Source organism: Euwallacea similis, chromosome 8 (assembly GCF_039881205.1).
Source record: "Euwallacea similis isolate ESF13 chromosome 8, ESF131.1, whole genome shotgun sequence".
Classification (NCBI taxonomy): domain Eukaryota; kingdom Metazoa; phylum Arthropoda; class Insecta; order Coleoptera; family Curculionidae; genus Euwallacea; species Euwallacea similis.
Window position 1 is genome coordinate 3,039,285 of NC_089616.1, and position 22,083 is coordinate 3,061,367.

Here is a 22,083-nt window from a genome sequence, read left to right on the forward strand (position 1 = left end):
CCTTTATGTTTCTTTATTCAGATTTTTTGCACACATAAAAGGATATTTTGTATTTATATTTTGTGAAAGGAATCTCCCCTATTTCACACTCGACAATAAAACATTTTTACTGACACTTAACGTGAAACATGAATATAAATGGATTACGAACGACGTATTTGCCAGGACTGTGTTATATTTCATGATTTGTCTTCGTTGATTCAAAAAAAGAAAACTGCATAGTTTTGCAACTGCACTATAATGTATATGTGCCCCGAAATGAATGCTTTTGTTGCAAGAAATTGTGAAAGCTCTGCTATGGAAACACGTTCTTCTCGCACATATATGCATATGTTATGATCATATTATTCAAGTGCTCTTCGCGCAGTTTTCGTGTAGTATAGGGTTAAAATAAACTGCTGATCAAATCAACCGCATAATTGCTAATTTTACCGAATGCTTATAGTTCATTGAGCCTACAGAAGACAACAAAATTGGCATACATGTGCGCGTGAGAAAAATATTGCTCGTAACAGGTACCGAAGTGTATTTGCCACATTCGATTGCTGTGTGAACACGTTTCGCATCTACTGCAATCGGCGTGCCCTTAAGTATCACTTTCGGTGATAATCAGATAAATAACCATTTTCTATTGAGATCGGGCAGTTATAATAAAAACTAAAAAATAATTATAAATTCGAAACATCTAATGATCTAATGATTCTATGGGTGTTAAAAGTTGGGTTGACAGTACTATGAAAAAATATTTGATGTTTCTGAACGTTATTTTCTATTAAACAACTGCTTCGAATTAGAAAAATTAAAAACCGATTCAGGCATATTTTCAACGCAGTTGATCTGACCGGCATGGTTCGTTTATGTAATTACATTCACTCGACCATTTTGTGCTTTTTGGAATAACGAAGTTTCAAATTAAATTGCTTGATTCTACTACATCGGCCGGAGGGTTTTGTTCAATTTTTTCATTATTGTAATTGAATGCACTATAATTTTATGTCATTAAATGTCAACATTTAGAAAAATTAGATAATTAGATGACAAATTGCCATCAAAAAAATTTGTAGGTTCATGATATATCTATATGGACATTAATCATTTATAAAATTATCTTGCAAACTTTTTAACAAGATCAACAAGAGATGTAATTTTGAGAGGGCTTTATTGCAGAAAAAATCCATAGCGCTCCATAATATGGTTTATAGTTACAGTTTTTTAAAATACATTCTATATTTTTCTAATATGTTTTTTTTTTAGTTTCAAATAGGTGTTTCTCCTTTGCTACCTAGAAATATCAATTACAAAATAAATACCTTCTAAGTTGTCTATTTGACAATATGACTCCCATCAAAGCCAGATTGGCAGCCATTCCCAATGTTCCCAGTGCAAAGATCAGTGCCGCTTCAGCCGTGCCTCCGGGGTGGCACTGAAAGACCCTCGTCACGTTGGAAGTAGCATTTGCACTGCTGCTTCCGAAGCGCAGATTCGCCCCTATCATCGCCACTGCCGACCCTAAAATTTTAATTTTTTTCCTCATTAACATTAGTTATCCGTCCTTTCGAATCGGGAATAATAAGGTAAAATGATGATAAGCTACAATTTAATTTTTTAATGCAGATTGAAAATTGATCATAAACCATGTGTCAAGAACATCGCATTAATAGCTAAATAAAATCTTAATATTTGTGTTCGTCATATTGTCAGGAACACTTTTTGCAATCTTATACACTTATAAATTTTATTTAATATTTTCCCACATAGTTGATATCTTTAATCCATCCATCCCTGGTTTATGCCCCGCAATTTCGTAGCTCATTTTCGAATAAAATCAAACTCATGAAAATTTCGATCAGTCCATCAATAAATGCCAGCTCATCCCCTGGAAAAACACATAAAACCTCCGAAACCATTATTGACCATTCCTTTACGGCCCTCCAAATGGACAATCCTTTACGGCATCGGGATATCAATCTTTACCGGCATTAAGTGGTGCAGATTTCTTCACCGGTTCTCAATAAAGGTCGGTTGTGAGAAGCAAAAAACATTGGAGATCTTTTAAACGCATAACATTCGTCACTGAAGAAATTTCAAAAATGTTGTTGTATAGATAAGGATTAGTTTTAGGGCTGCAATTTAAAGGTCAATTTTGTTTCAAAGTTGCTTCTTTATTTAAAATAAATCAGTCAAATTCCACCCATTTTAAAATGGCAGCTTTGTTTTAAATTTTAAATTCCATTAAGGAGATAGGATAGGAAGTTCATAATCCATAGCGTTAAATTGAGAATTATCTCTACATCTCGGTTATTGCCTCTGTTAGAAAGCGGGAGCCTTAAAAGTTTGAATCACTATCTCGCTTAATTTTCTTCATCTGATACTTACTACCGTGGTATTTATATTGCGCGTTTCGTTAAGTCAAATTTCTTGAATTTTTAAATGAGTTTACTAAAAGTTTTGAACATGTCATAAAGTAGAGATGCAATTTAAGCAGGAGTGATAATTGAGACACGATTTAACAGAAAAAAATGAACATAAATAGATATAAAGGAGTTTTAATATCAAGACATTATTTTTCTCATAAATGTTTCTCCACCTTTTTTCTATGATTTCCAAAAAGCGAAATAAAGTTAAAATGTTTTCGGTTTACGTCACAAAGGAAAAAAAGTCGAAACATAATACGCCAAAGAGGACAAATAAATCCGGGGCACGTACACAACGTTTGGGGCAGGGAATAAAAATTACATTCGCTTGCTGAAGCGGGCATATCATTATGAAATCTCGTGCTGGCAGTGTCACTGGAAAAAGGAAAACGACATTGTAAAGCTTTGGAAAATTTCCTGATGTTAACTATTACAACAAGTGTTGCATGATTGACTGAGTTTATGTTTTCGCTCTAGATGCGCTCAAGAAGAGAATTATTGCATGTAATAACTTTGGTATCGGATAACTTATAACGGAAATTGTAGCTTTTAGCAGAAAATAATGAAGTGCTTGTATAAAAAAAAGTTATGTACGCTGTTATCTGTAGTGTGTGCAATGTTTTACTTTTGTTAAACGATCTATATCAAGTACGACAAATAAAAAGCGGTTCTTTGAAAGCCTTCCTTTAATAAGCACTTTAATAAGCTAGCCAGATAGATTATTGCAGCTTGAATTAGTAACAAAAAGTAATGGAAACATTGTGTTGTTGACCTGCAAGGTTAACGAGCAGATGAAAATGAATCAAAAATTGATCTTTCGTGACACAAATGCAATTGCCCAAATAGAATGTTTTCCCAGTTTGGAATGTTGCCATCCCCAGTTTTGCTCTAATAAATCCAATAAAAACCTAGACACGTCAATAGCTATATCTAAGGAGTTCCTGCACTTGCCTTGTTGTCTTGTCTCGCTGTTTGAGTTTCTGTAAATGCTTAATTTCTTGTTTTCATGATATATGACTATTTTCACTTAAGTTCAATTTAAATTCCCCGATTGTGTTTCTAATCTAAAAACCTGTTATATAGAGCGGAATAGATAGACACGTAATCCCACTGAGACTGAAAGAGTACTCGATCTTCCTCCGTGATTAATAACTCTAAGCTCGGCGGAGATCTAGGGACTACATATAGGATGGAATGATGGACGTCATAAATTCTCTTTTATATGAACGTGTGGCCGTGGAACGGTCATAACAGGTTGTTTTCCAGAATTTCCAAATTCTTACCGTTTAAAACTAGAACGCAACGATTCAGGGTTAGGTATAAAAAAATGTGAAACTGCAATGGAGAGGTAATTTAGCATTAAGGCACATTTTCATAAGGACGAAGAACAAAGGCGGTGGATCCAGATACAATTTAAAGTAAGGCATTTTAACCCTCAGAAAGATAAATGACCTTCCTTTCTTTTTCTTGTTCAGGCGGAAATCCGTCTTTCGACGATGCTTATCAGCAGCTTGACGAGGAGTTGGAGGAAGAAATACTTTTAACAGGGTGGCATTGTAGTTTTAATGCACCTTATTGTACTGTTCGTGAAGGCTGGGTTTAGTGTTTGTCTTGCACTTTGAGTTGGACACACTAAACGCCCCCTTCCTTGTATGAAGAGGAGGTTTTCGCTATAAAAATTCTCGACAAACAAAGTGTGCTATTTTGAGATAAAACCTCGATCGTTCGATACACGTATAAAATGTATGAAAAGTTTTGATTGTTTTTAGATTTATCTAAGATTTTCGGTAGTAACTACAGAATAAATACTTATAGTTTCTTTGGATGTAATCGGTTTGATTACATACATATATTTGCACAATAGCACTGGATAAACCGTTATTGATAAGCAAATAAATCATCCCACCAAGGCAAGACATTGTCATGAATGATAGCCGTTCCTCCTGCAGATCCGTTAATATCCATATATTCAAAACGTTCAACCTTTCAAATGCCGATTGGCGACGAGGAAATTTATGATTTCGAGTTACGATAAAAAAATTCGAAAGAAGATTTTTATTTATTGCCTTCCGACGCATATCCCACATTTTTGTCCCACTTTTACAGTTTCGATGAATATGAAATGAAAAGCATGGAAGAATTGGAGAGAAAGGAGTGGCTTAAAGAAAACGTCCCCCAACTACCATGCAAATTCTACAATATTGCATGAAAGCCAAATTGCCAAAAGCCCATCTGTGAGCCCATCAGGGTTTTGTGCAAACTAATTCGAGGATTCTAATGTGATGAAGACGAATAAGTCCATTCATTTCCAAGCTTTAAGTGTGAATCTAAAACTATTTGAAATTTAAATTTACCCTTCCGGAGCGGTGTTTTAATCATTATCTTGTGCCACGTGTGCTCTAAGCTACAGCATTGTTAATTAGATTTTGCTTACCTTTGACCGATGGTACTGAAAAAGAAAGAGGAGAGTGGATTAAAATCAGAAATCTATGCTATAAATTTGCAAATATGTGCGATATGAGAACGTGCTATTTCGAACATTTTTAATGAGTAAATTAAGTTTGAAAATTAATTAAAAATTGTAATTGAGGGTAAGTCAAATTGGGTTTATTAAGTAAATTTTTAGACTATCCCACCCACCAATTTTTCTTGAAGAGATGAATAAAATGCATTTCTTCATATTTGATTGTATTTTTAAATTAGTTCTGTTTTTCTTTGTTCAGAACCTTGAAATTTGGTGATAATCCGAAAACATATTTAAATTAACATCTTTTTAAATGAATGATTTAATCACAAACTTTGTTTTGATGTGTACGATAATTTATTTCATTTGCCATTTTATCAAATGTCTTATTGTCTCTTCTCTCCTTTTTCCCCTCGTATTATTCAATTTATTCTAAGAGTCATTTTTAACGAATTCTCACACTATTCTAACTGAAACTAACTAAATCCCTGTCGTTAGTAATAATATTTCAAGAAAAAAACAAAACTATTATTTATTAAAGACTCTGCACTGAACTTAAGCTCTAAAGAAGCGCGATTTCAAGGAAACTTTTCATATTTATAACACCTAGGGGCGCAATAAGAAACCATTGTTCTTTGTCGTTTGTTTTTCGCCCTATTCAAACTCTTGCCTGAAATGTGGGTCCGACCGAAAGCGAAGGGCCCGAGGTCCCTTATAATGATCTGTATAACAAAAACCAGCACTGACCTGTCCGGGTTAAGCCCCCCTGGGTATGATGGGTAAAAAGATTTATTAGACGGGAAGGATTGTATCAGTTTTGGATACAAAAATTCAGTTATTTAGTTTTCCCATTTCACGGCTGAAGTTTAAACGTAAGGGGAAAAGTCTATTCGGGATAGGTCGTTGGTATAAGACCAAACTAAAAAAACTCACAATCCTTCGTGAAATAATTTACAAATCTTTAATTTTAGTGAAATGTTTTTTAATGCGAATAAGTATCCTTAATATTTTTACTTACCCGCTGACATGAGGACAGTGTGCTCACTACTGGAAATCTTCTTTTCTACAGCAGTAATTTCTCTCCCAACGTCCCATTGGCGTCGGTCGTTTCATCTTCCATTTCCCAAACTTAGCACATTTCGACCAGGCTAAACTGTATTTTGTCTCTGTTTTCTCCTGAAACAAAGAAAGTTTTTTCTCATATCTTCCTTATTTTTATTACATTCTTTATGTTTCAAAACACAAAAAAGAATTGGAGGGATTGTATTATTTATGCGTATTTTTATGAAATTATCTACCTGCCAGAGGTCATACTGGGGAAAATATTCATGTTCAGGATACTGCACTCTGAATACATTCATTGGGTTGGAAATAATGTCTTAGGTTTATGGTGACTATATTTTCCTCGAATCGATCCCTAATCAATTTTGAGATTGATTCTTGTTCTGTTTGAGTCGATTTTTAATACAAGTTTTATTAAAGTTGAAAATGTAATAAAGTAGTTCTGAAAGCGCGAAAAAGCACTTGAAATTATCTAGGGCGTAAAACTGTAATATAAAGTTTTTCCACGGTGGTATTTAATTACATAAGACTGAGTTTCAATTGCGGTTTGTTGAAACTGGAAATTGGATCCCATTAAGTTTTAATGAGAGATTGCTGCAGAGCCTTTTGTGTGACGTTGTGAAAGTGTTTCGTTAAGTACAAATTCGTTACTGGAAATTTTTCTAATTTAAACTATTCTGTCTCTATTTTTTTAAGCCACCTCATGAGGATTTCGAAATTTAGCCCTGCTTTTAATGAAGATAAATAACGATGTAGTCAACTTTTTGTCTCTTGCGTGACGAATATAACAGTTGCGGCTCTTGTGGATTTGGAGCGTGCTAATTAAAGCACAAACTAATGCTTCCTGTTTCATTTTTCTTTGTTAAGATTAAATTGCTAAGCGGGTCAGAGCAGATTTAAACGTATGCCGTTGTATCAAAAGCTTTATGTATTTTTTTTAATTCAGACTCTATTAACAATCTGTTGTCACAGTTGCTCTATCTAGTCCTCATTTGGGCGGTAAGATTTGGTGCAGCGTTTTGTCCCTTGTATGTGGTTACGCGATCATTTGTCAGTTTCTAGTAAAATTTTATGAATAATGAAATTTGTGAGAAGTGTACACAAAACCTACGGTTTATGGCTGTGGTTATTCAGGCGTTTCATGAAAGGTCATATTCCACCACCTAGCACAGAGTTTTTAATAAGTGAACATGTACATTGTGCCACAAAGGCCATATTTCGACTTGTCAAGATTCGTTTTAAAACTTTCTCCGAGGCTTTCTCATTATTGATTTCTACCTTATTCTTGTCTTAACAGAGCACACACAAAACTTGATAAGTGCCTAGCTTATTTTTCTTTAAGCTGAATGCCTTGAAACCACAAAAACGCTTTGGCTCTTATCGCCATAAGAGGTTCTTAACAATCTCAAGAAACCGCTCTGTCTCCACTCAGCTATCAATAATGTGCGTGCTGTTCTCGAGAAGCTGTTTGCTGAGGTAAGCGGTCGTATATTGCCATCGCATATTTGCTCGAGCCCTCAGATTAAATAAGCTGAGTAACTCGTAATTCAATAATGGACTCCCTATAAGCTTGACCCATTTCCAGAACTTTTTCGGTTGTCTGCAATAGAGTGGGATGTTCTCCTAATTGTGGTGTCAAAAAAGCAAAAGCGAATCATTCATTTTATCCAATTTTGCGTTCTTGCGCAATTTTTCGAACAGAAAGGGTCGTCGCAACTCTTTTGTGCAACCTAAATAGGTCCGTACAAAACAGTGGCTCTTAACGCCTGAGGTGCCAATTTTCGCCACACGCTGCCAGAAGGGCCTTTTCAATTTTTTATGTCCATATAACCTGATAAATGGTGCTGGTATCCCAACTACCCACGCCATTACTGTAAGTGGTTTTGAGGATGGTTCTTCTTTGCCTTTATTCATAATTTTATTATGTATGTATACAAACCGAAATATAATTTTGTGTAACTTCTGTTGACCATCTCTGTGTACGATTGTAAGGACTATTATCTGGGGATTAGATGTCAGTCACCGATAAACAGCAACACTGTCCTTAAATTACACTTTCAATTGCCAACTGCTCCGTTAATGCTTACTCGACTGCCTCCTCTTTGCGCCATTAATTTTATCGAATGCTAGGTCTTCAGTGTATAATTTCAGGCGTTTTATTACTTTTTTATTTTCAAGCGAGCTGCAAATTTAATTAAGTAGTTCTATATTTAAAAAACAAAACTGGTTTAATTGCGTTGCATAAAATCAAACGGAAAGGTGAAATTATCAGTTTTTGTGTTACGTTAGAGAAGGTGATAAACAAAATATGCTCAAAAACAATATTTAAATAAATAAATATACTTATATGAATATTATTTTTAGACTGCTTTATTATGTAGACGAGTGACGGTCACGAATTTTCTAATTCAGTTCTACATTATACAATAATACAAACACATTCTACAGTATTACATATGCGTTTATAAAAACACACTTGCGAATATTTACAAAAGGCGATTTGAATTAGGCGAGAAGATTAATTGAAATGGGAAAATCATCCTTATACAACAGTTTCTCAGATGACAACGGTTAAAAATTATTCGTTTTATATTTTCAAGGACCGATTATTAGTTAGTCTTTTGATTTCTGTAGAAATTATCTTATAGATAAAATTACCAATGCGTTGATCTGTTGTCCATTAGACTGCCTGTAATCACGAATCTATCCATTAATTCAAGCGGTGAATTCGCGAATCTTATCAGTGCAGAAAGTGGCGGTTAGACTTAACTTTCTAATCAGTTTGCCATGCCAACAATTTCCGGAGCTAATTACGATGTTACATGGAGTTTATTATCGGAACTGAGTTTCTCAGCTCCAAAGTGCATCCAGGGATTTAGTATAATACCTTCATACGAGCATGTTTATCAATACACTAATAATATGAAACTGATCATTTTAGTAGTGATCTGACTAAAAGGATATCAGTATATACGATTCTTTGAGGAGGTTACATTGTACTAGCTCTTAACTAAGAGAAATAATATCGATTTTCCTCGTTCTCCTGCATTTTGAAACAAAACAACCCGTTCCATTATCGGGAAATTGATACTTTCGTGTTAAGCTTGTCAATAAAGTCAACTTCGCGAAATACTTTTAAAATAATTCAATTAGAAGTGAATTATCCAAAGCGTGAGATGCAGTGCATTTGGGAAACTTCTTGCTAGTTTTACAAAGTTGATGGGACAAATACACGTAAATTACATGAAATATTTTTCTGATGCTTTCAAATATTGATACCGTTCATCTTTGTCGATGTAGTTGAATCTTTTTTAATTTGGTATTGTTAACACTCTAAATTATTCGAACTTTATTCTACAGTATTCGTTAACGAATAAAACTGTTTACATGAAAAGGCTTTTCTTAATGCAAAGCAATGTAATTTTTTCCCACGTAGTCTTGTAAGAAAGGGAGCTGTAACTCGAACGACGTGGGTTAACGAATGCAAATGAGAAATCCCAAAATTATAAATGCTCAACCCATTTTCCTACTGTCTGAAGCTGCTCCTGGAAACTTTTAAGACCATTATAAATAATTCAACGTTGAAATGATGGAGAATTCTTTTTGTTATCAATCTTTTATTCGTTGCTTTGCAAGGTTGTTTTTTCTACTTGGCGACGAGTTTAATGTAATATTTTTTGCCTTGCATATACGTAACCCGTCGCAAGAGATAAATATCGTTCATTTGGCGTTTTGGCCGGTTTTGAGGCAGATAAATCTGCAGAAATAAAAGTGACAATAAATCACCGGATTATCTGCTTGCTTTTTTAACGAATACAAGGACTTTCAGTCTGATGACGGATGAGCTTAGAAAATATAAGAATCGAAGTTTTGTTCCGTGTGTTTTTGTCCAGATAATTAATTTTGTTTACAACAGAGATCTACGAGCATCATTCACTATTCCTTTATTAAAGCTCATAATTATGGAAAGCAATTGGACTTTATTAATTCTAATGTAGAAATGTTTAAACACTAAATTATGACACCCTCGGAAGTACATTTTAATTATTTTTTCTAGAAGCGGGGCCTTTCACTTCCACTCTGCACGGTCCACTGTAAAATACTTGTCTAAATTTCGCAAAATTCTTCTCTTTTTTCCTTAATCGATTGTAGCAGCTGTCTACAATGTAGAACTGGGGCATAAAATTTTTTTCTTCAATTTTAGCTTTGTCCAGATTTCAAAAATCCCACGTTTCTGTCAAATAATATCCTAAGTCTCAACGTGGATGTTAAAGACCCCTCAAATGGAAATGCCTCTGTATATGACCTATTTCCCTACTTCCGAGTTTGCCCTAGAACAATATAAGTTAATCGGATTAAGTTTCGAATTGAACGGGCACAATCGCGTTAACTTCACGGCACACTGGCCAGTTTAAGCAGGATTGTACGATATCAAGAAGTTTCATATATAGGTATATGAAACTTCGCTGTGTTAGTATTTTTTGGCAATTTATTACATTTTCAACCAAACCTTATCAGAACTTCACAATCTACGATCAAAATTCCAAAAGAACCTGACTAATAATTCGAATTACACAACAGGCTTTAACGGACCAGAGTTACTTCAAACTTCCAAATGAAGCCTCTTAATTCTCTATCAAATGATAGGCATTTGTCTAAACGAGGATTTGACCGATGTATAGAGATGGTAATAATTGGAAATTCCAGAGTCAATAATTGGATACCTTTGCCAGGATTTGTCTCGCTTAATCGAACTATTTTGATTTACTAAAAATATGTAGCTTAGTTAGGGTTAGTCAAAACTTTTCTGGAAAGATAATCTTCAGGAAAAATTCAAAATTTTTATAAGACTCAAATCTTTAAAAAGACTGAAGTAAGTTTGAACGTGCGCAATTCTTCAAGACGAGATATGTTCCACTGATGTTTTCCCAGAACTACATTTGTCGTTCTTCTCTTCAAGACTTGTTCACATAATTTATTTTTAACTTTAGTTGACTCGTCCTCTCAAAATACACACATATGATTGAGAATCAACGGCTTTCTTGACACACAATAAATTTTGTTCAGTCAATAAATCCGATTTACTGCAAAATCAGCTATAGCAGTTAAAGCACAGAATTAGTGTTCCTTTGGCAGCAAATGATTTTCAATTCAATTTCAATTCAAGCGCTAATAACCAATAAGCACTTAATTAGCGTAAAAGCCCGTTAAATATTTAGGTACCTATTAGATGGTAATTCCAATGTCATGCATGAATCTGTAATTACCGACATTTTGATATTGATTTTTGAGAATTTTTTTAGCTTCATTGCATTCTTGATTATGTAACGATTTCAACCCGAATTAGTTAAAGGTGCGATTTGTTGCTTACAAATTTAAAACGCAAGTTGAAGTGTCATCAGCAACGGTTTTGTTTTAAGTATTTATGTTTAAATCGACGTTTTCTTCACTTACAAAGCAAAGTTGGGTGGGTCTCCCCTTACAACTCCCTGTTTACTTCAGTCCCATGATTAATCGACTTCCCATTATATTATTCTAAAACTTCCACATCGACTCGAGAACTTTTAAGAATATTTTAGCATAACATCAAAAGGTCGTTAAGAACTGGAGGGTCTTTCTTGAAATATTAAAAAACCCTGAAACTTCCGACATACTTCACTCAGGTCAGGACGTCACTATTCCCAATGGGAGAAAAAGTATTTCCGATTAAACATTCCTGCGGGGGCGCGTAACACTTCACGGAACCTTTCGTGACGAAGAGTAAGCCTCCCGAATCAGAATATCCCGATGGTGAAACGGCGTTCGGCGGAGTTTCAGATGATACTGCAATCCTGGATGCTGAACGCCACGCCGGAGTGCGCTCTTTCCAGTTTTCCCACTCCGGGGTTGGGTTAGTCCGCTCCGGAGGCTTGCAACTTCGCAGTGTTAAATTCGAAACACGTGTTTTGAATATTAAGTGCCATAACATCTGGTTATTGTTGTTGGCGGGTCTGTTTTGGTGCGGTTGATATTGTCCCTTTCGTTTCTGGCAAGATAGCAAGATCATGGTAATACAGCAAGAAAAAAACAAATTAATTCAGGATTTTTAACTCGTTTATAATAACTCTTATTCTAATTGGTGTATAATTAGAGTTACAAAGCAACATTTTCATACTTTATAACCCATAATATGTATACATGTTTTCAAGCCTGTATCAACTCTCAGTATTTGTTTTTGGAGGATTTTCGTATATTCACTGGAATGCTGAAAACTCCTCCAAAATTTAAGAGAACGTCGATAATTTGACAACATGATAACGTGATTTTCAAATCAAAGACACAGGGCAATATTGGCATTTTTACTTAAAATTTCGAACATTTCACTCGATTACATTTCTTAAAATTCGTTGAATTTATGGCGGGGTATTAACTTTTTTCCTACAGATGTGTAGTAAAATGGCTTCACCACAGCTGTTTGCTAGGTATACAAAAAATTCAAACCGTCCCATAAATTCATGTTTGCGTGACTGAAAGTATCTACTTAAGTTGCCTTCCTGTAACAGCAATTCAGAGACAGAGGTGGTATTAGGCACTATTTTGCTGCAAGTACCGAAATTATAAACCTAGTTCTCTAGTCAGGCTATCATTTTTCTCCGTCATTATTAAAGAAAGCCTTCGATTTCAATCTGATTAATATATCTGAAATTAATATGCAACTCCATACCTAGACCTTTTAATCTCCAAAGTAGATTTAAAATTAATTGATGCCAATGTTCCTGCTCTCATTCCTAACTCAAGGCCGGATTTGAACAAATTTTACTCTCTTAAACGATTGCGGTAGTACAGCTAAACTTTAAAGCTTGGGATTATCATAATTTGTCCAAATATTACACAAAGAGACTGGTTCTGGATTCAAATATCGCTCTGTTTAAATCTTTTTTAATTTATTGTTTTAGTTGTTATTTTGTAAAGCTCACGTAAATGAACTCTATAAAACTTCATAATGTAAAAAACAGTAACTGTAATGGCAAAGTTCCGAACGAAAAGTACTCGAGATCGTTTCAGATGAAAATTTACTTTTAGAGACACCATGACTAAGATAGTACTAATAAATAGTCGTAGACCAAAAACCCAAAACTCTTGGGATTAAGACCCAAAAGTTTTGGATTTTTGGTTTTAAGCGGTTTATTATCTGTATCAAGACTACGAAATAATAATTAGAATTTAAGCTATTGAAGGAGACAATGATTCTTTCTATTAATGGTTTAACCTGAAGGCGGGCCCCCGAAGGGTAATGGAAATATAGGCCAATATGAAGGTAATAAACATAATCAAAAATTTGGTAGCTTAATAGTTCTTTTACTTTCTATGTAATCGTCTCCAAAAATCTAACTAATCGGTCAATCGGTCAAACTTCTCTTCTAATAGTCGCTCTCTTCAAAATTTCTCATCTAACGAAATCTCTTCTAAGAAATCATTTTTTGCAAAATTGAAACTGCCAGATCTCTTAAATTGTTTGTCAAGTAGAAACTTGTTTTAAAAGTTTATTTTTGATTTTAAATTAAACAATAGATGGAGAATGTTTTTTCAAATAAGTTGAAAATGTAATAAAAACGGTTTTCTAAAGTTTTAAAAATTTTTTTAGCCACAGAATACCGCCTCTGTATCCTTATGATTACCGATATATGGGGCACAGGTAGAAAAATAAACACGGTCTCTTCAATGATAACATAGTAATAGATGCTCGGCAAAGACAACGTAATCTGGAATACCCTCTAAATTAATTTCAATTTGCCCTTTTTCCGGACATTAAAATATCTTGCAAGTCTAAGGATAACCGACATCAAATGATAAACTAATGGATTTCCTATGTTGACCTCTATGCTAGATTATAATGGAGTTTTTATGCATGTTGCAATTACATTACCTATCCAGTAAGATCTTTCTAGGTTGACCATTTACTGAAATTAAGAAAACTAATACTATAACAAACTTTAGATTTACGAATTTGTATTAATGCATTATTCCCTAAACTAATGTCTCATATATATTAGCAAAATCCTTGTAAGGTTGTTACAAGTTTACTGAAAAATAGATTTAAAATCCCAAGTGAATAACGGCAGTCATTAAAGAATTGGAGATTTTATTGCCGTTCCAGTGACATTAGTTATACCCCAGGAAAATTGCTGCAATTGCAGGTAATTCGGTAACATTTCAGGTTGAAATTTATCTCAATCAATCTATCAAATGATGTAGTTTAGAGATGGATTAATTTCGATTATAATCAATAGTTGGGTCATAAAAAGTTCGGATATAATATGAGCTTCTATATTCCTGTCAATGATTGTAAAGTGATAATAAATTATACTCCTGATGGGGTTGAAATCTCTGAATCGAAAATACAAGGCTAATAAATAAACCCGCACCAACAGATATGCTCGTAAATTGAAGTCGAGCCTGGCGAAATCAATTTCGCAAACCACAAATTTGTAAATATCCAACCTGTACGATAAATTTAGCCAAAACTAGAAGCTTTTATCTCTGTCCAAAAAAGTTACGCACTCATACCTACCTCACCAAGCAGAACTGATCTGAGTTCTGCTAGAAAAAGTAACGGATGAATATTAGAATTTTCCATCTAATATCCAGCCAGGAAATTTATCTTTCCAGGCGCACATCAAACGGTTAATACAGTGTAGGCAATGGTGATTAATAGGTTTACTTACCAGGAAGATTGCTACTCCGACCCGAACTGGATTTGATCGAGCAATTTATTATGTTAAATTATTAATTTTGTGGTTAATTTATTGATTGTTCTTTAACTAGAACTTGGTGTTTTCGCCACCGCTTTGAGAAATAATTAATAGTGCCAGATCATTCTGTGACTCTAATTTGATTTTTTTCCTAGCGCTTTAGAATTCACCATCTAATCTCGTGTCAAACTAGACCTCGATCATATCAGTTTAGCAATCTTCACATCCCCTCATGTTCTTAATTAAAGAGGTTTATTTGATGTTGTAGCTAGGCAAGATCACATAATCTTGTCTATTTTAAATGAATTTAGTCAGAAGATATTATTTAATCGATAATAAAATACTAATAATTCAACATAGCGTTTAGTAATGTATCGTTTATCGTATGTAGCGTTTAGTAATCATGAATTACCGAGCCATTATTTATAAAAACGTTGACAATAAAAAGTTTCAAAGGCAAGCATTCAGTCATCCTTCCTTGTTTATCTCTCCAACCTTTCCATTTATTATGCCCTTAGCATTAAAATAACGCCGATAAAGAGCCTGTAGTGCCCGAGGGAGCAGGTGCCTTTCAGTTATTCATTAGACACGTACAAATTGAAGGAGAAACTTTCATCACGTAAGCGGTTTAGTATTACCATTTCCTGTTTTGAAGTTATCGCTACGAGTGTTGACAAAGCAGCTAATGAATCTCAACAAGCGACATATTACTACGAAGCTGATTCTGTTCCGAAAAAAGACCAACGAGGGCGTTCAAAAAGATTCAAAAAGCTTCAAAATCTCAGAGATTGATGATTCTTGATTGACAAGTGTCTTTTGACGACGGCTCTTTTATTAAATAGTACTAATACGACGCTGATAAATTAATTTTAAAAAGTGCAGCGTTTTACTACAATTACCTCATTTCACCTAGTGCCATAAATTTATGCATATGACGGTAATCTAGTTTCGAGTTTAATGCTGCCATTTTCAGGATCCTGGATAAGGAAACACTGCTTTTGAACTTTCCCGAGACAATGAGTCCTTGGTTGCGGTGCAAGTACACATAAGACGGAAGGAGGAGAGTGATAAATTTTACATGACATGCGAACACACCCTTTCTACGATTTTACTTTTATCTAAAAAGAATTTTTTGAGATCAAAACACTTGATTCTTGTGACCGTTCTTATGGTAATTGTACACGTGACATAAGAGGTCAGGAGTAAAAGCAGCAATAAATAGCTCTTTTACGGGGATCCAAAACCTTTTATAGGGAAGAAAATACAATAAAGAACGTGAATAGAAAATTATATGTAGAAGGCTAATTGATTGAAAGTAGGACTGGTTTATGGTAATGCAGAAACGAATTAAGAGTCTACAATTAATACTGAGAAAGAACGAGAAAGGAGCTTGTAGTTCTTTCTTCTTCTCCCTCTCGCTCTTGTAGCTGTAGAGAAAGAGAAATACGCCTATAAACAAGTACACGGTTTATGTTTAATTAGCTATCAATCCTAAGGCAATGACTTAGCGTTAATTCAAAACTCTACGTATTAACAAAAATTGTCCCTTCAGTATAATTTAATATGCAAAAATATAAAATATTTTTCATATTCATTTCACTCATCTTTTTCTTTAGATATTCTTAATATGAATACTGGTGGTTTACTCCAAAATTGCACATCACTCAACCTTTTCAATGCATAACTCCTAAAATTCTTGTTTTCATTAAACTTCCCTAGCAATCTGCTGGAAATTCTCCCAACTCCCTCGAAGTATCTCATTTCGAGCACTAAGCCCAAGATTCATTTTCAGGGTGTTTTTCGGTAATTAAGAAAGTTCGATGTTGTTTGTCCTAAAAACTTGACCCATTTCTAACTATTATTGATGCCTAGATTCGCTCCTTACGCCAGTCTAAAGTAAATATTTCAGCTCTTCAAATGGTGGTTTTTGGGAATGACTTTCAGCTTTCGCATAGTTTTGATAGTGCTCTTTTGTATTTACGAAATAATAGTGCAGTTCCACAATGCACTAAAGAAAACTCGTGCTTTTTAATGTGAATTGCTTAAGATGCCCCCTTGCTTCGAGTTTTGTCTGAGGAGAAACTGTTTATACTGGACGGTCATAAATCATCCCTGACTTTATCTTCAGCACTTTGCTACCCCTAAGTGTTCGTAATAGTAGTTGAGCTGTCTTACAGAATGCACATCTATGCCAGAATTGATAACTATTGATTATTCTTATTTTCAGACCAATTATAGTCGACACTTAGAAGAAATTGCCAAAGAAGTAGAACGTTTAACATTGACAACAGTTCAAGATTTGTTGATCGAGGAACAGCTCAATAAGGCAGTCTTCTTGTTGGAATATTGGGAGGAATATTTAAGCATATCCGGTAAGTACCAAATTACAAAAATCACATTAAAACAAAAACAATGATGAAGATTATTAATGGCATGCAATCATGGAAGTAAAATCAATAACATCCGAACAATGCAGGTTCACTTTGTGAATCGCATTAATTTTTCCAGAACAAATAATAGACACATCCATAATACAAACCACAATGGGGGATAGCGGGTTTACAATAAACTGGCAGCCGAGTGCGAAATGTTCAGTTTCGCCTGAAATAAATTAAATTCTCATGAAAGTTGCATCTCGCCCTACAGTGAATTAATAATTGCCGTAATGAGGGTGTGTTGATTTTGAATTTGTTAGAGAATTTGCCGGTATTTCATTTAAATATAATTGTTTGCCTTTCAAATTGCTTGTGTTCCGGTGCGATATGACAAGTGCAGTAAATATCGAGGAAGGGTGAAATGGGATTTATGTCATGTTGCCGCCCACATCGGGTATGAACCCCATTCGAATGTAAACTGAATTGATTTTGAAAAAATTCTTAACCTTCATTACACCAAAGCGTCAGTTTTATACAGTAGGTAAAAATTTGAAAACCAATGTACATAAATCATTATAATGTGATAATAATAGTGAAACCATCATCGTAAAAATCAATCGAAAAGAGGGACAAATGTAGAAGCACTTTGATTATTTCACAGATTCATCTACGCTAACTATGGAGGACGAAGTTCAGCTTTTCACCCGAAAATTAACAAAGCTCGAAGGAGTGCTGAAAGAACTCTACATGAAGTGCAATAGCTCCGAAGAAGGCAACGTTACTCTAGAGTTGCTCAACAAATGCTCAAAAATGTTTCAGGCAGTCAGTCATGAAAAGTCTCTAAACGCAGGAGGGCGATTTGAATGGGTGGATTCAGTATTAGTGAAGGTAACTTATATTTATAGTTAATAGAAAGTATATTGTAATATACGAAACTCTTTTTAGTGCCTGCAAGAAGGATCCTGGCTCGTAGTGGATAACGTAAATTTATGTAGCGCTGCCGTTTTAGACCGTCTGAATGGGCTCTTGGAACCGAACGGCGTGTTAACGGTGTCAGAAAAGGGAGTAGACAACAATGGCAAAATGTTTGTGGTACAGCCACATAAAGACTTCCGAATATTTTTAACGATGGATCCGAAGAATGGAGAAATATCACGGTGAGAAGTCCCCTTGCCAAAAACGATAACTTTATATTAATAATAAAATCTTTTTGCAGAGCTATGAGGAATAGGGGTGTGGAAATTTACATGCTGAATGACTCAGAAATAGCCACTGACAATAATTTCGATCTTCTGAGCTTAATAGATTTAAAAGGATTATCAAACCCAAAACTTATTAAAACTCTGCTAAAAGTCCACGAATTCATCTCAACCCTGATTTTGAGTGAGAAGCCCAAGACTACCGACATAATACAATGTTCCGCATTAATTTCCCAACAAATGCGCCATGGCATCGATGTTTTCCAAGCGTTTTCCAGCGCCTGCATCGAAATTTATTGTAAAACGAGAAATACTTGCGAGTTTAACTGCAACAACGTTTTAGAGGTCATACAGTCTAACATTCGGAGATGCCTGGACGCTTCGGAGTGCGACGCCGATTTATTCTGCAGTAACGTTACGTTGAATACCAGCTGCTTGGAAAAATGGTCAAATTTAGAAAAGGTCAAGCACCAGACATCGATTTATGTTAAAGCAATAAAAATTTTTGAAGACGTCATTCAAGATGTTTCAAACACAACCCAGGAAAATCTCCCGGAGTTTGTAAATCGGATACGTAAAGTAGACCCAAAGAAAAGCAAGAAAGATGTGTCTATTTGGAGCGACATTGAAAGCATTAAAATTCAAAATGAGTTTGTCAAGAAGTCAAACTTGTATATGCTGGCAAACCTATTGTCCATTAGCTTTACATTAACGTCAAATAAAGATCTCGATTATAGAGTGTCATATCTTCGCTCAACGCTCAATCAACCCCAGTGGCTAGGAGCTATAGAGAGGTTTAATAAAGTGGTCTCAATGTTTGTATGCAAAGATCCAAATCTGCCTTACGACGACAGATGGATTAACGATAGCTGCGTTAATGACTGTACCTGCAACGCAATTAACTACGCTTTGCAACTCGAGGTATTCACCTTCACCGACAGCTTACAGCACAAATTATCTCCAAACAACTCTCTATACAACTACTTGTTAGCAGTTAAAAACAAAGAAGTGCCAGATTCGTTCAACAATCCGATATGCGAGAACTATTTAGATCTTCGCACGAACCATTTTAGATTCATGAAGAAAATGTTGTCATACTTTGCAACAGACAATGCCGATCTTGGAAAGAGAATTTTCGAACTTCTAGAATTACTAAGTTGGCGTCTTGCTCTTCATGGTTTTCTGACTTGCGTTCGCTTGCCAGAGCAACGGCTGAAAGGACCATCTGCGTTGGAGGGACAGATGGATTTATTGGCATTGTACTATAAGTGGTTCTATAAGTATTCTGTGGAAGGAGTGGCCAAGCTTTATAGGGTTCAGGTAAGTGCCGTTTATTTATGTACAAGGTGACCTACCCTAAGTCATGCACTGATTACCTTCATTAATACACGAATATTGGTCGTAGCAAAATGTTTAAGTTAGTAAAATTGTTGGAAATTCCCTAAATTGTCGAAATTTCAAGATCCTCATACTTAATTACGAATTTGTAACTCTCTGCATATCCAAAAACACTCCAATTTCTGAATAATTGCAAACTTCTAGAGTTCCTTGTTCGCTTACCCCGCGGGACGAATTTCGCTCACTCTACAGTTTTCTTACCGGAAATATAAACTATCTTGCATATTTTTAACTGTAAAAATATACTAATCACCTTTTAGATTCCAGAGCCTCTGCGAGCCATTCTAGATGATATTAACGGAAAAATTGAAGAACAATTTTCAATTACATTTAAAATGGCCAGTAATTACAAGAAACTTAACGAAGTCCCAGATTTTTACATCTTAGAAGCTCAACTAGCAGCATTAGAGCTAATCCAATCCTACGATTTGTTCAACTCGAAAAACAAACCCCAGCAAATTGTGGCCTTATTTAAATCAAACCCTGAATATAGACAAGCACTCATAAACCTAAAACTGCATCTACATTCGGGCAAGGATATAAAGAGTGAACTTTCAGAGTTGCAACACATTTCTATTGAGAAAACTAGTCAAATGTTGAAAGTACATGAAATGCAAGTACTGCCTTTAGTAGACTCCTTGCTGCAAATGATACTGATGGGAGTAATTAAAACCATTAAATCTAAAACTGCCGGTAATCTATCGTCTATAAATCACCATATTCTGTTAAATGTAGACTTCAATGGGGTTTTAATGGCGTACAAGGAAACTGGGGATGTAAGATTACTGCATGAAATAAAAAAAGGGTTTTATTGGACAGCTGGAAATTCACCATCTACGCGCCCACACAAATTTATAGATCGAATTGATAGTGGTGATATAGGCGTATCGATCGCTGGAGCTGAGCCACTATTTTTGAAAGCAATGGTTCTATTACTGGTTAGTTCGGAAGACAAAAGCGTGGTATTGGGTAATTACATGGATACCCACAGTCAACGCCGTTATTTAAGGGCGCTTTTATGGGACAATATACACGCCTTGTGTAAAGATAAGTTTGATTTTGTGTAAGTATTGCAGGTAGAAAATGCGAGAAATGCAAAGTGATTATTTCGTCTTTTAGATGTGTTCAAAAGGAAATTTTGGATTATGACGTAAAAACTTTCCTTGACCGCCTCCGAGCGACGCTAAGCTCCTCAATTACAAACCAAATTAGTGACTCAACTCTCCGGACAGTTGTTGCAAATATTGAAACAAAATATCAGGAATTAATTAAATATTTCTGTTCTCTTGAACATAGAAACTTTCTTTTATCCTGTTTAGCAGATATTCACTTAAATTTAGGCTTTGCAGAGTTGTACTTGAACTCTCTTTTGCCTCGAGTTGATCCGTTGGCCAAGAAGACAATGAAAAAGAATCATTTAGTGTCAGTTTTGAGCATGTTCGAACAAATGCAGAGGAGCTTTGAATTGCAAAGCAGCGTCTTCAGCAAAGAGAAGGGATGTCAACATCCTTATTATAACGTAATCCTGGAGCTAATTACAAATTTGAAGTTGAAAGTGGATAAATATGGAGACAGTACTAATGCTGGTGTCAAGACTTATGCTTACAGTTACGTTGTGCAGGTATTTTGCAAGTTTTTTGTTTTTTTGCTGAATTTGTATTACTGTTTTTTTAGCAAATAAAATACGCCTCTAGTAACGTTTTCAAAACCTCCATCCTTGAAAACATCAACACCTGCACTGGTTTATTAAATGATATTAAATCTACCTATAGCGACTCAATCAAGGACGAAATCCAGCGCTTTATAGACATATTCCAGGCGAGCATAACGAGTTACGATAAAATCTTCCAAGACTGGCAACAATACCGAGGCTCATATCCAGATATTGTCGAGCCGCTGCTAGCCAATATTTCCCAATTCATTTATGGCTTAAAATTGAAACTTTTCTGGATCAAAAGAGAGTTCGTAAAAGTGGAGTACGAAGCGAAATTCAAATTTGACCTGGAGAATGAATTATTAAGACTGGTTGCGTTACCCTCGTTAAGTAAAGACGTTTCCAGTCTTAATATTCTCGTAGACCATTATACCGCACAGAGGGAGGGTCCATTTTCTAGTTATATTTTACGCCCTGAACAAGCGTCTTACGTTAAAAACGACGCAAACGTGAGGTTGGTATTTTTCCTTGTTCCTGTACGTGATGCTAATTTCAAGCGTCGCTTTTAGGTTGCTGAAATGCGAAATACAGGAAAGTTTTAATCAGTGTGTTGTGGAGACCAAGGGAACTCGAGGACTGGGTGAAGATTCTCTTGAAAAGTTCAATAAGTTAGTGGACGCTTTCGTTGACTTGTGGAATGAACAGGAACGAGCCAAGGAGAAAGAAAAAGCGGCGGCAGAGAGTTTATATAAAACAAGGTAAAATTTTATTGCTATAGACCAATA

General features: G+C 35.1%; 2 protein-coding genes across 5 annotated transcripts in view; one reads left to right on the forward strand and one right to left on the reverse strand.

Moving 5' to 3' along the window:
• The window catches only part of LOC136410208 (midasin), a 53,777-nt gene that overhangs the window by 24,570 nt on the left and 7,124 nt on the right, over positions 1 to 22,083 (forward strand). The window contains exons 19-26 of the mRNA XM_066392253.1: positions 16,900 to 17,044; positions 17,709 to 17,935; positions 17,993 to 18,204; positions 18,264 to 19,566; positions 19,905 to 20,707; positions 20,764 to 21,265; positions 21,319 to 21,812; positions 21,868 to 22,056. Coding sequence (XP_066248350.1) covers positions 16,900 to 17,044; positions 17,709 to 17,935; positions 17,993 to 18,204; positions 18,264 to 19,566; positions 19,905 to 20,707; positions 20,764 to 21,265; positions 21,319 to 21,812; positions 21,868 to 22,056 — 3,875 coding nt within the window. The remainder of the gene's footprint in view (positions 1 to 16,899; positions 17,045 to 17,708; positions 17,936 to 17,992; positions 18,205 to 18,263; positions 19,567 to 19,904; positions 20,708 to 20,763; positions 21,266 to 21,318; positions 21,813 to 21,867; positions 22,057 to 22,083) is intronic.
• Positions 1 to 22,083, reverse strand: part of LOC136410204 (uncharacterized) — a 49,090-nt gene that overhangs the window by 16,509 nt on the left and 10,498 nt on the right. The window contains exons 1-4 of one of the 4 annotated variants that reach the window (XM_066392245.1): positions 11,395 to 11,958; positions 5,897 to 6,054; positions 4,849 to 4,863; positions 1,311 to 1,509 (exon numbers count right to left, since the gene is read on the reverse strand). In XM_066392245.1, the coding sequence (XP_066248342.1) occupies positions 1,311 to 1,509; positions 4,849 to 4,863; positions 5,897 to 5,906 (224 nt within the window). In that variant the 5' untranslated portion in view covers positions 5,907 to 6,054; positions 11,395 to 11,958. Of the gene's footprint in view, positions 1 to 1,310; positions 1,510 to 4,848; positions 4,864 to 5,896; positions 6,055 to 11,394; positions 11,960 to 22,083 lie in introns of those variants that run through there. The other 3 variants (XM_066392248.1, XM_066392246.1, XM_066392247.1) reach the window with 3 other exon arrangements.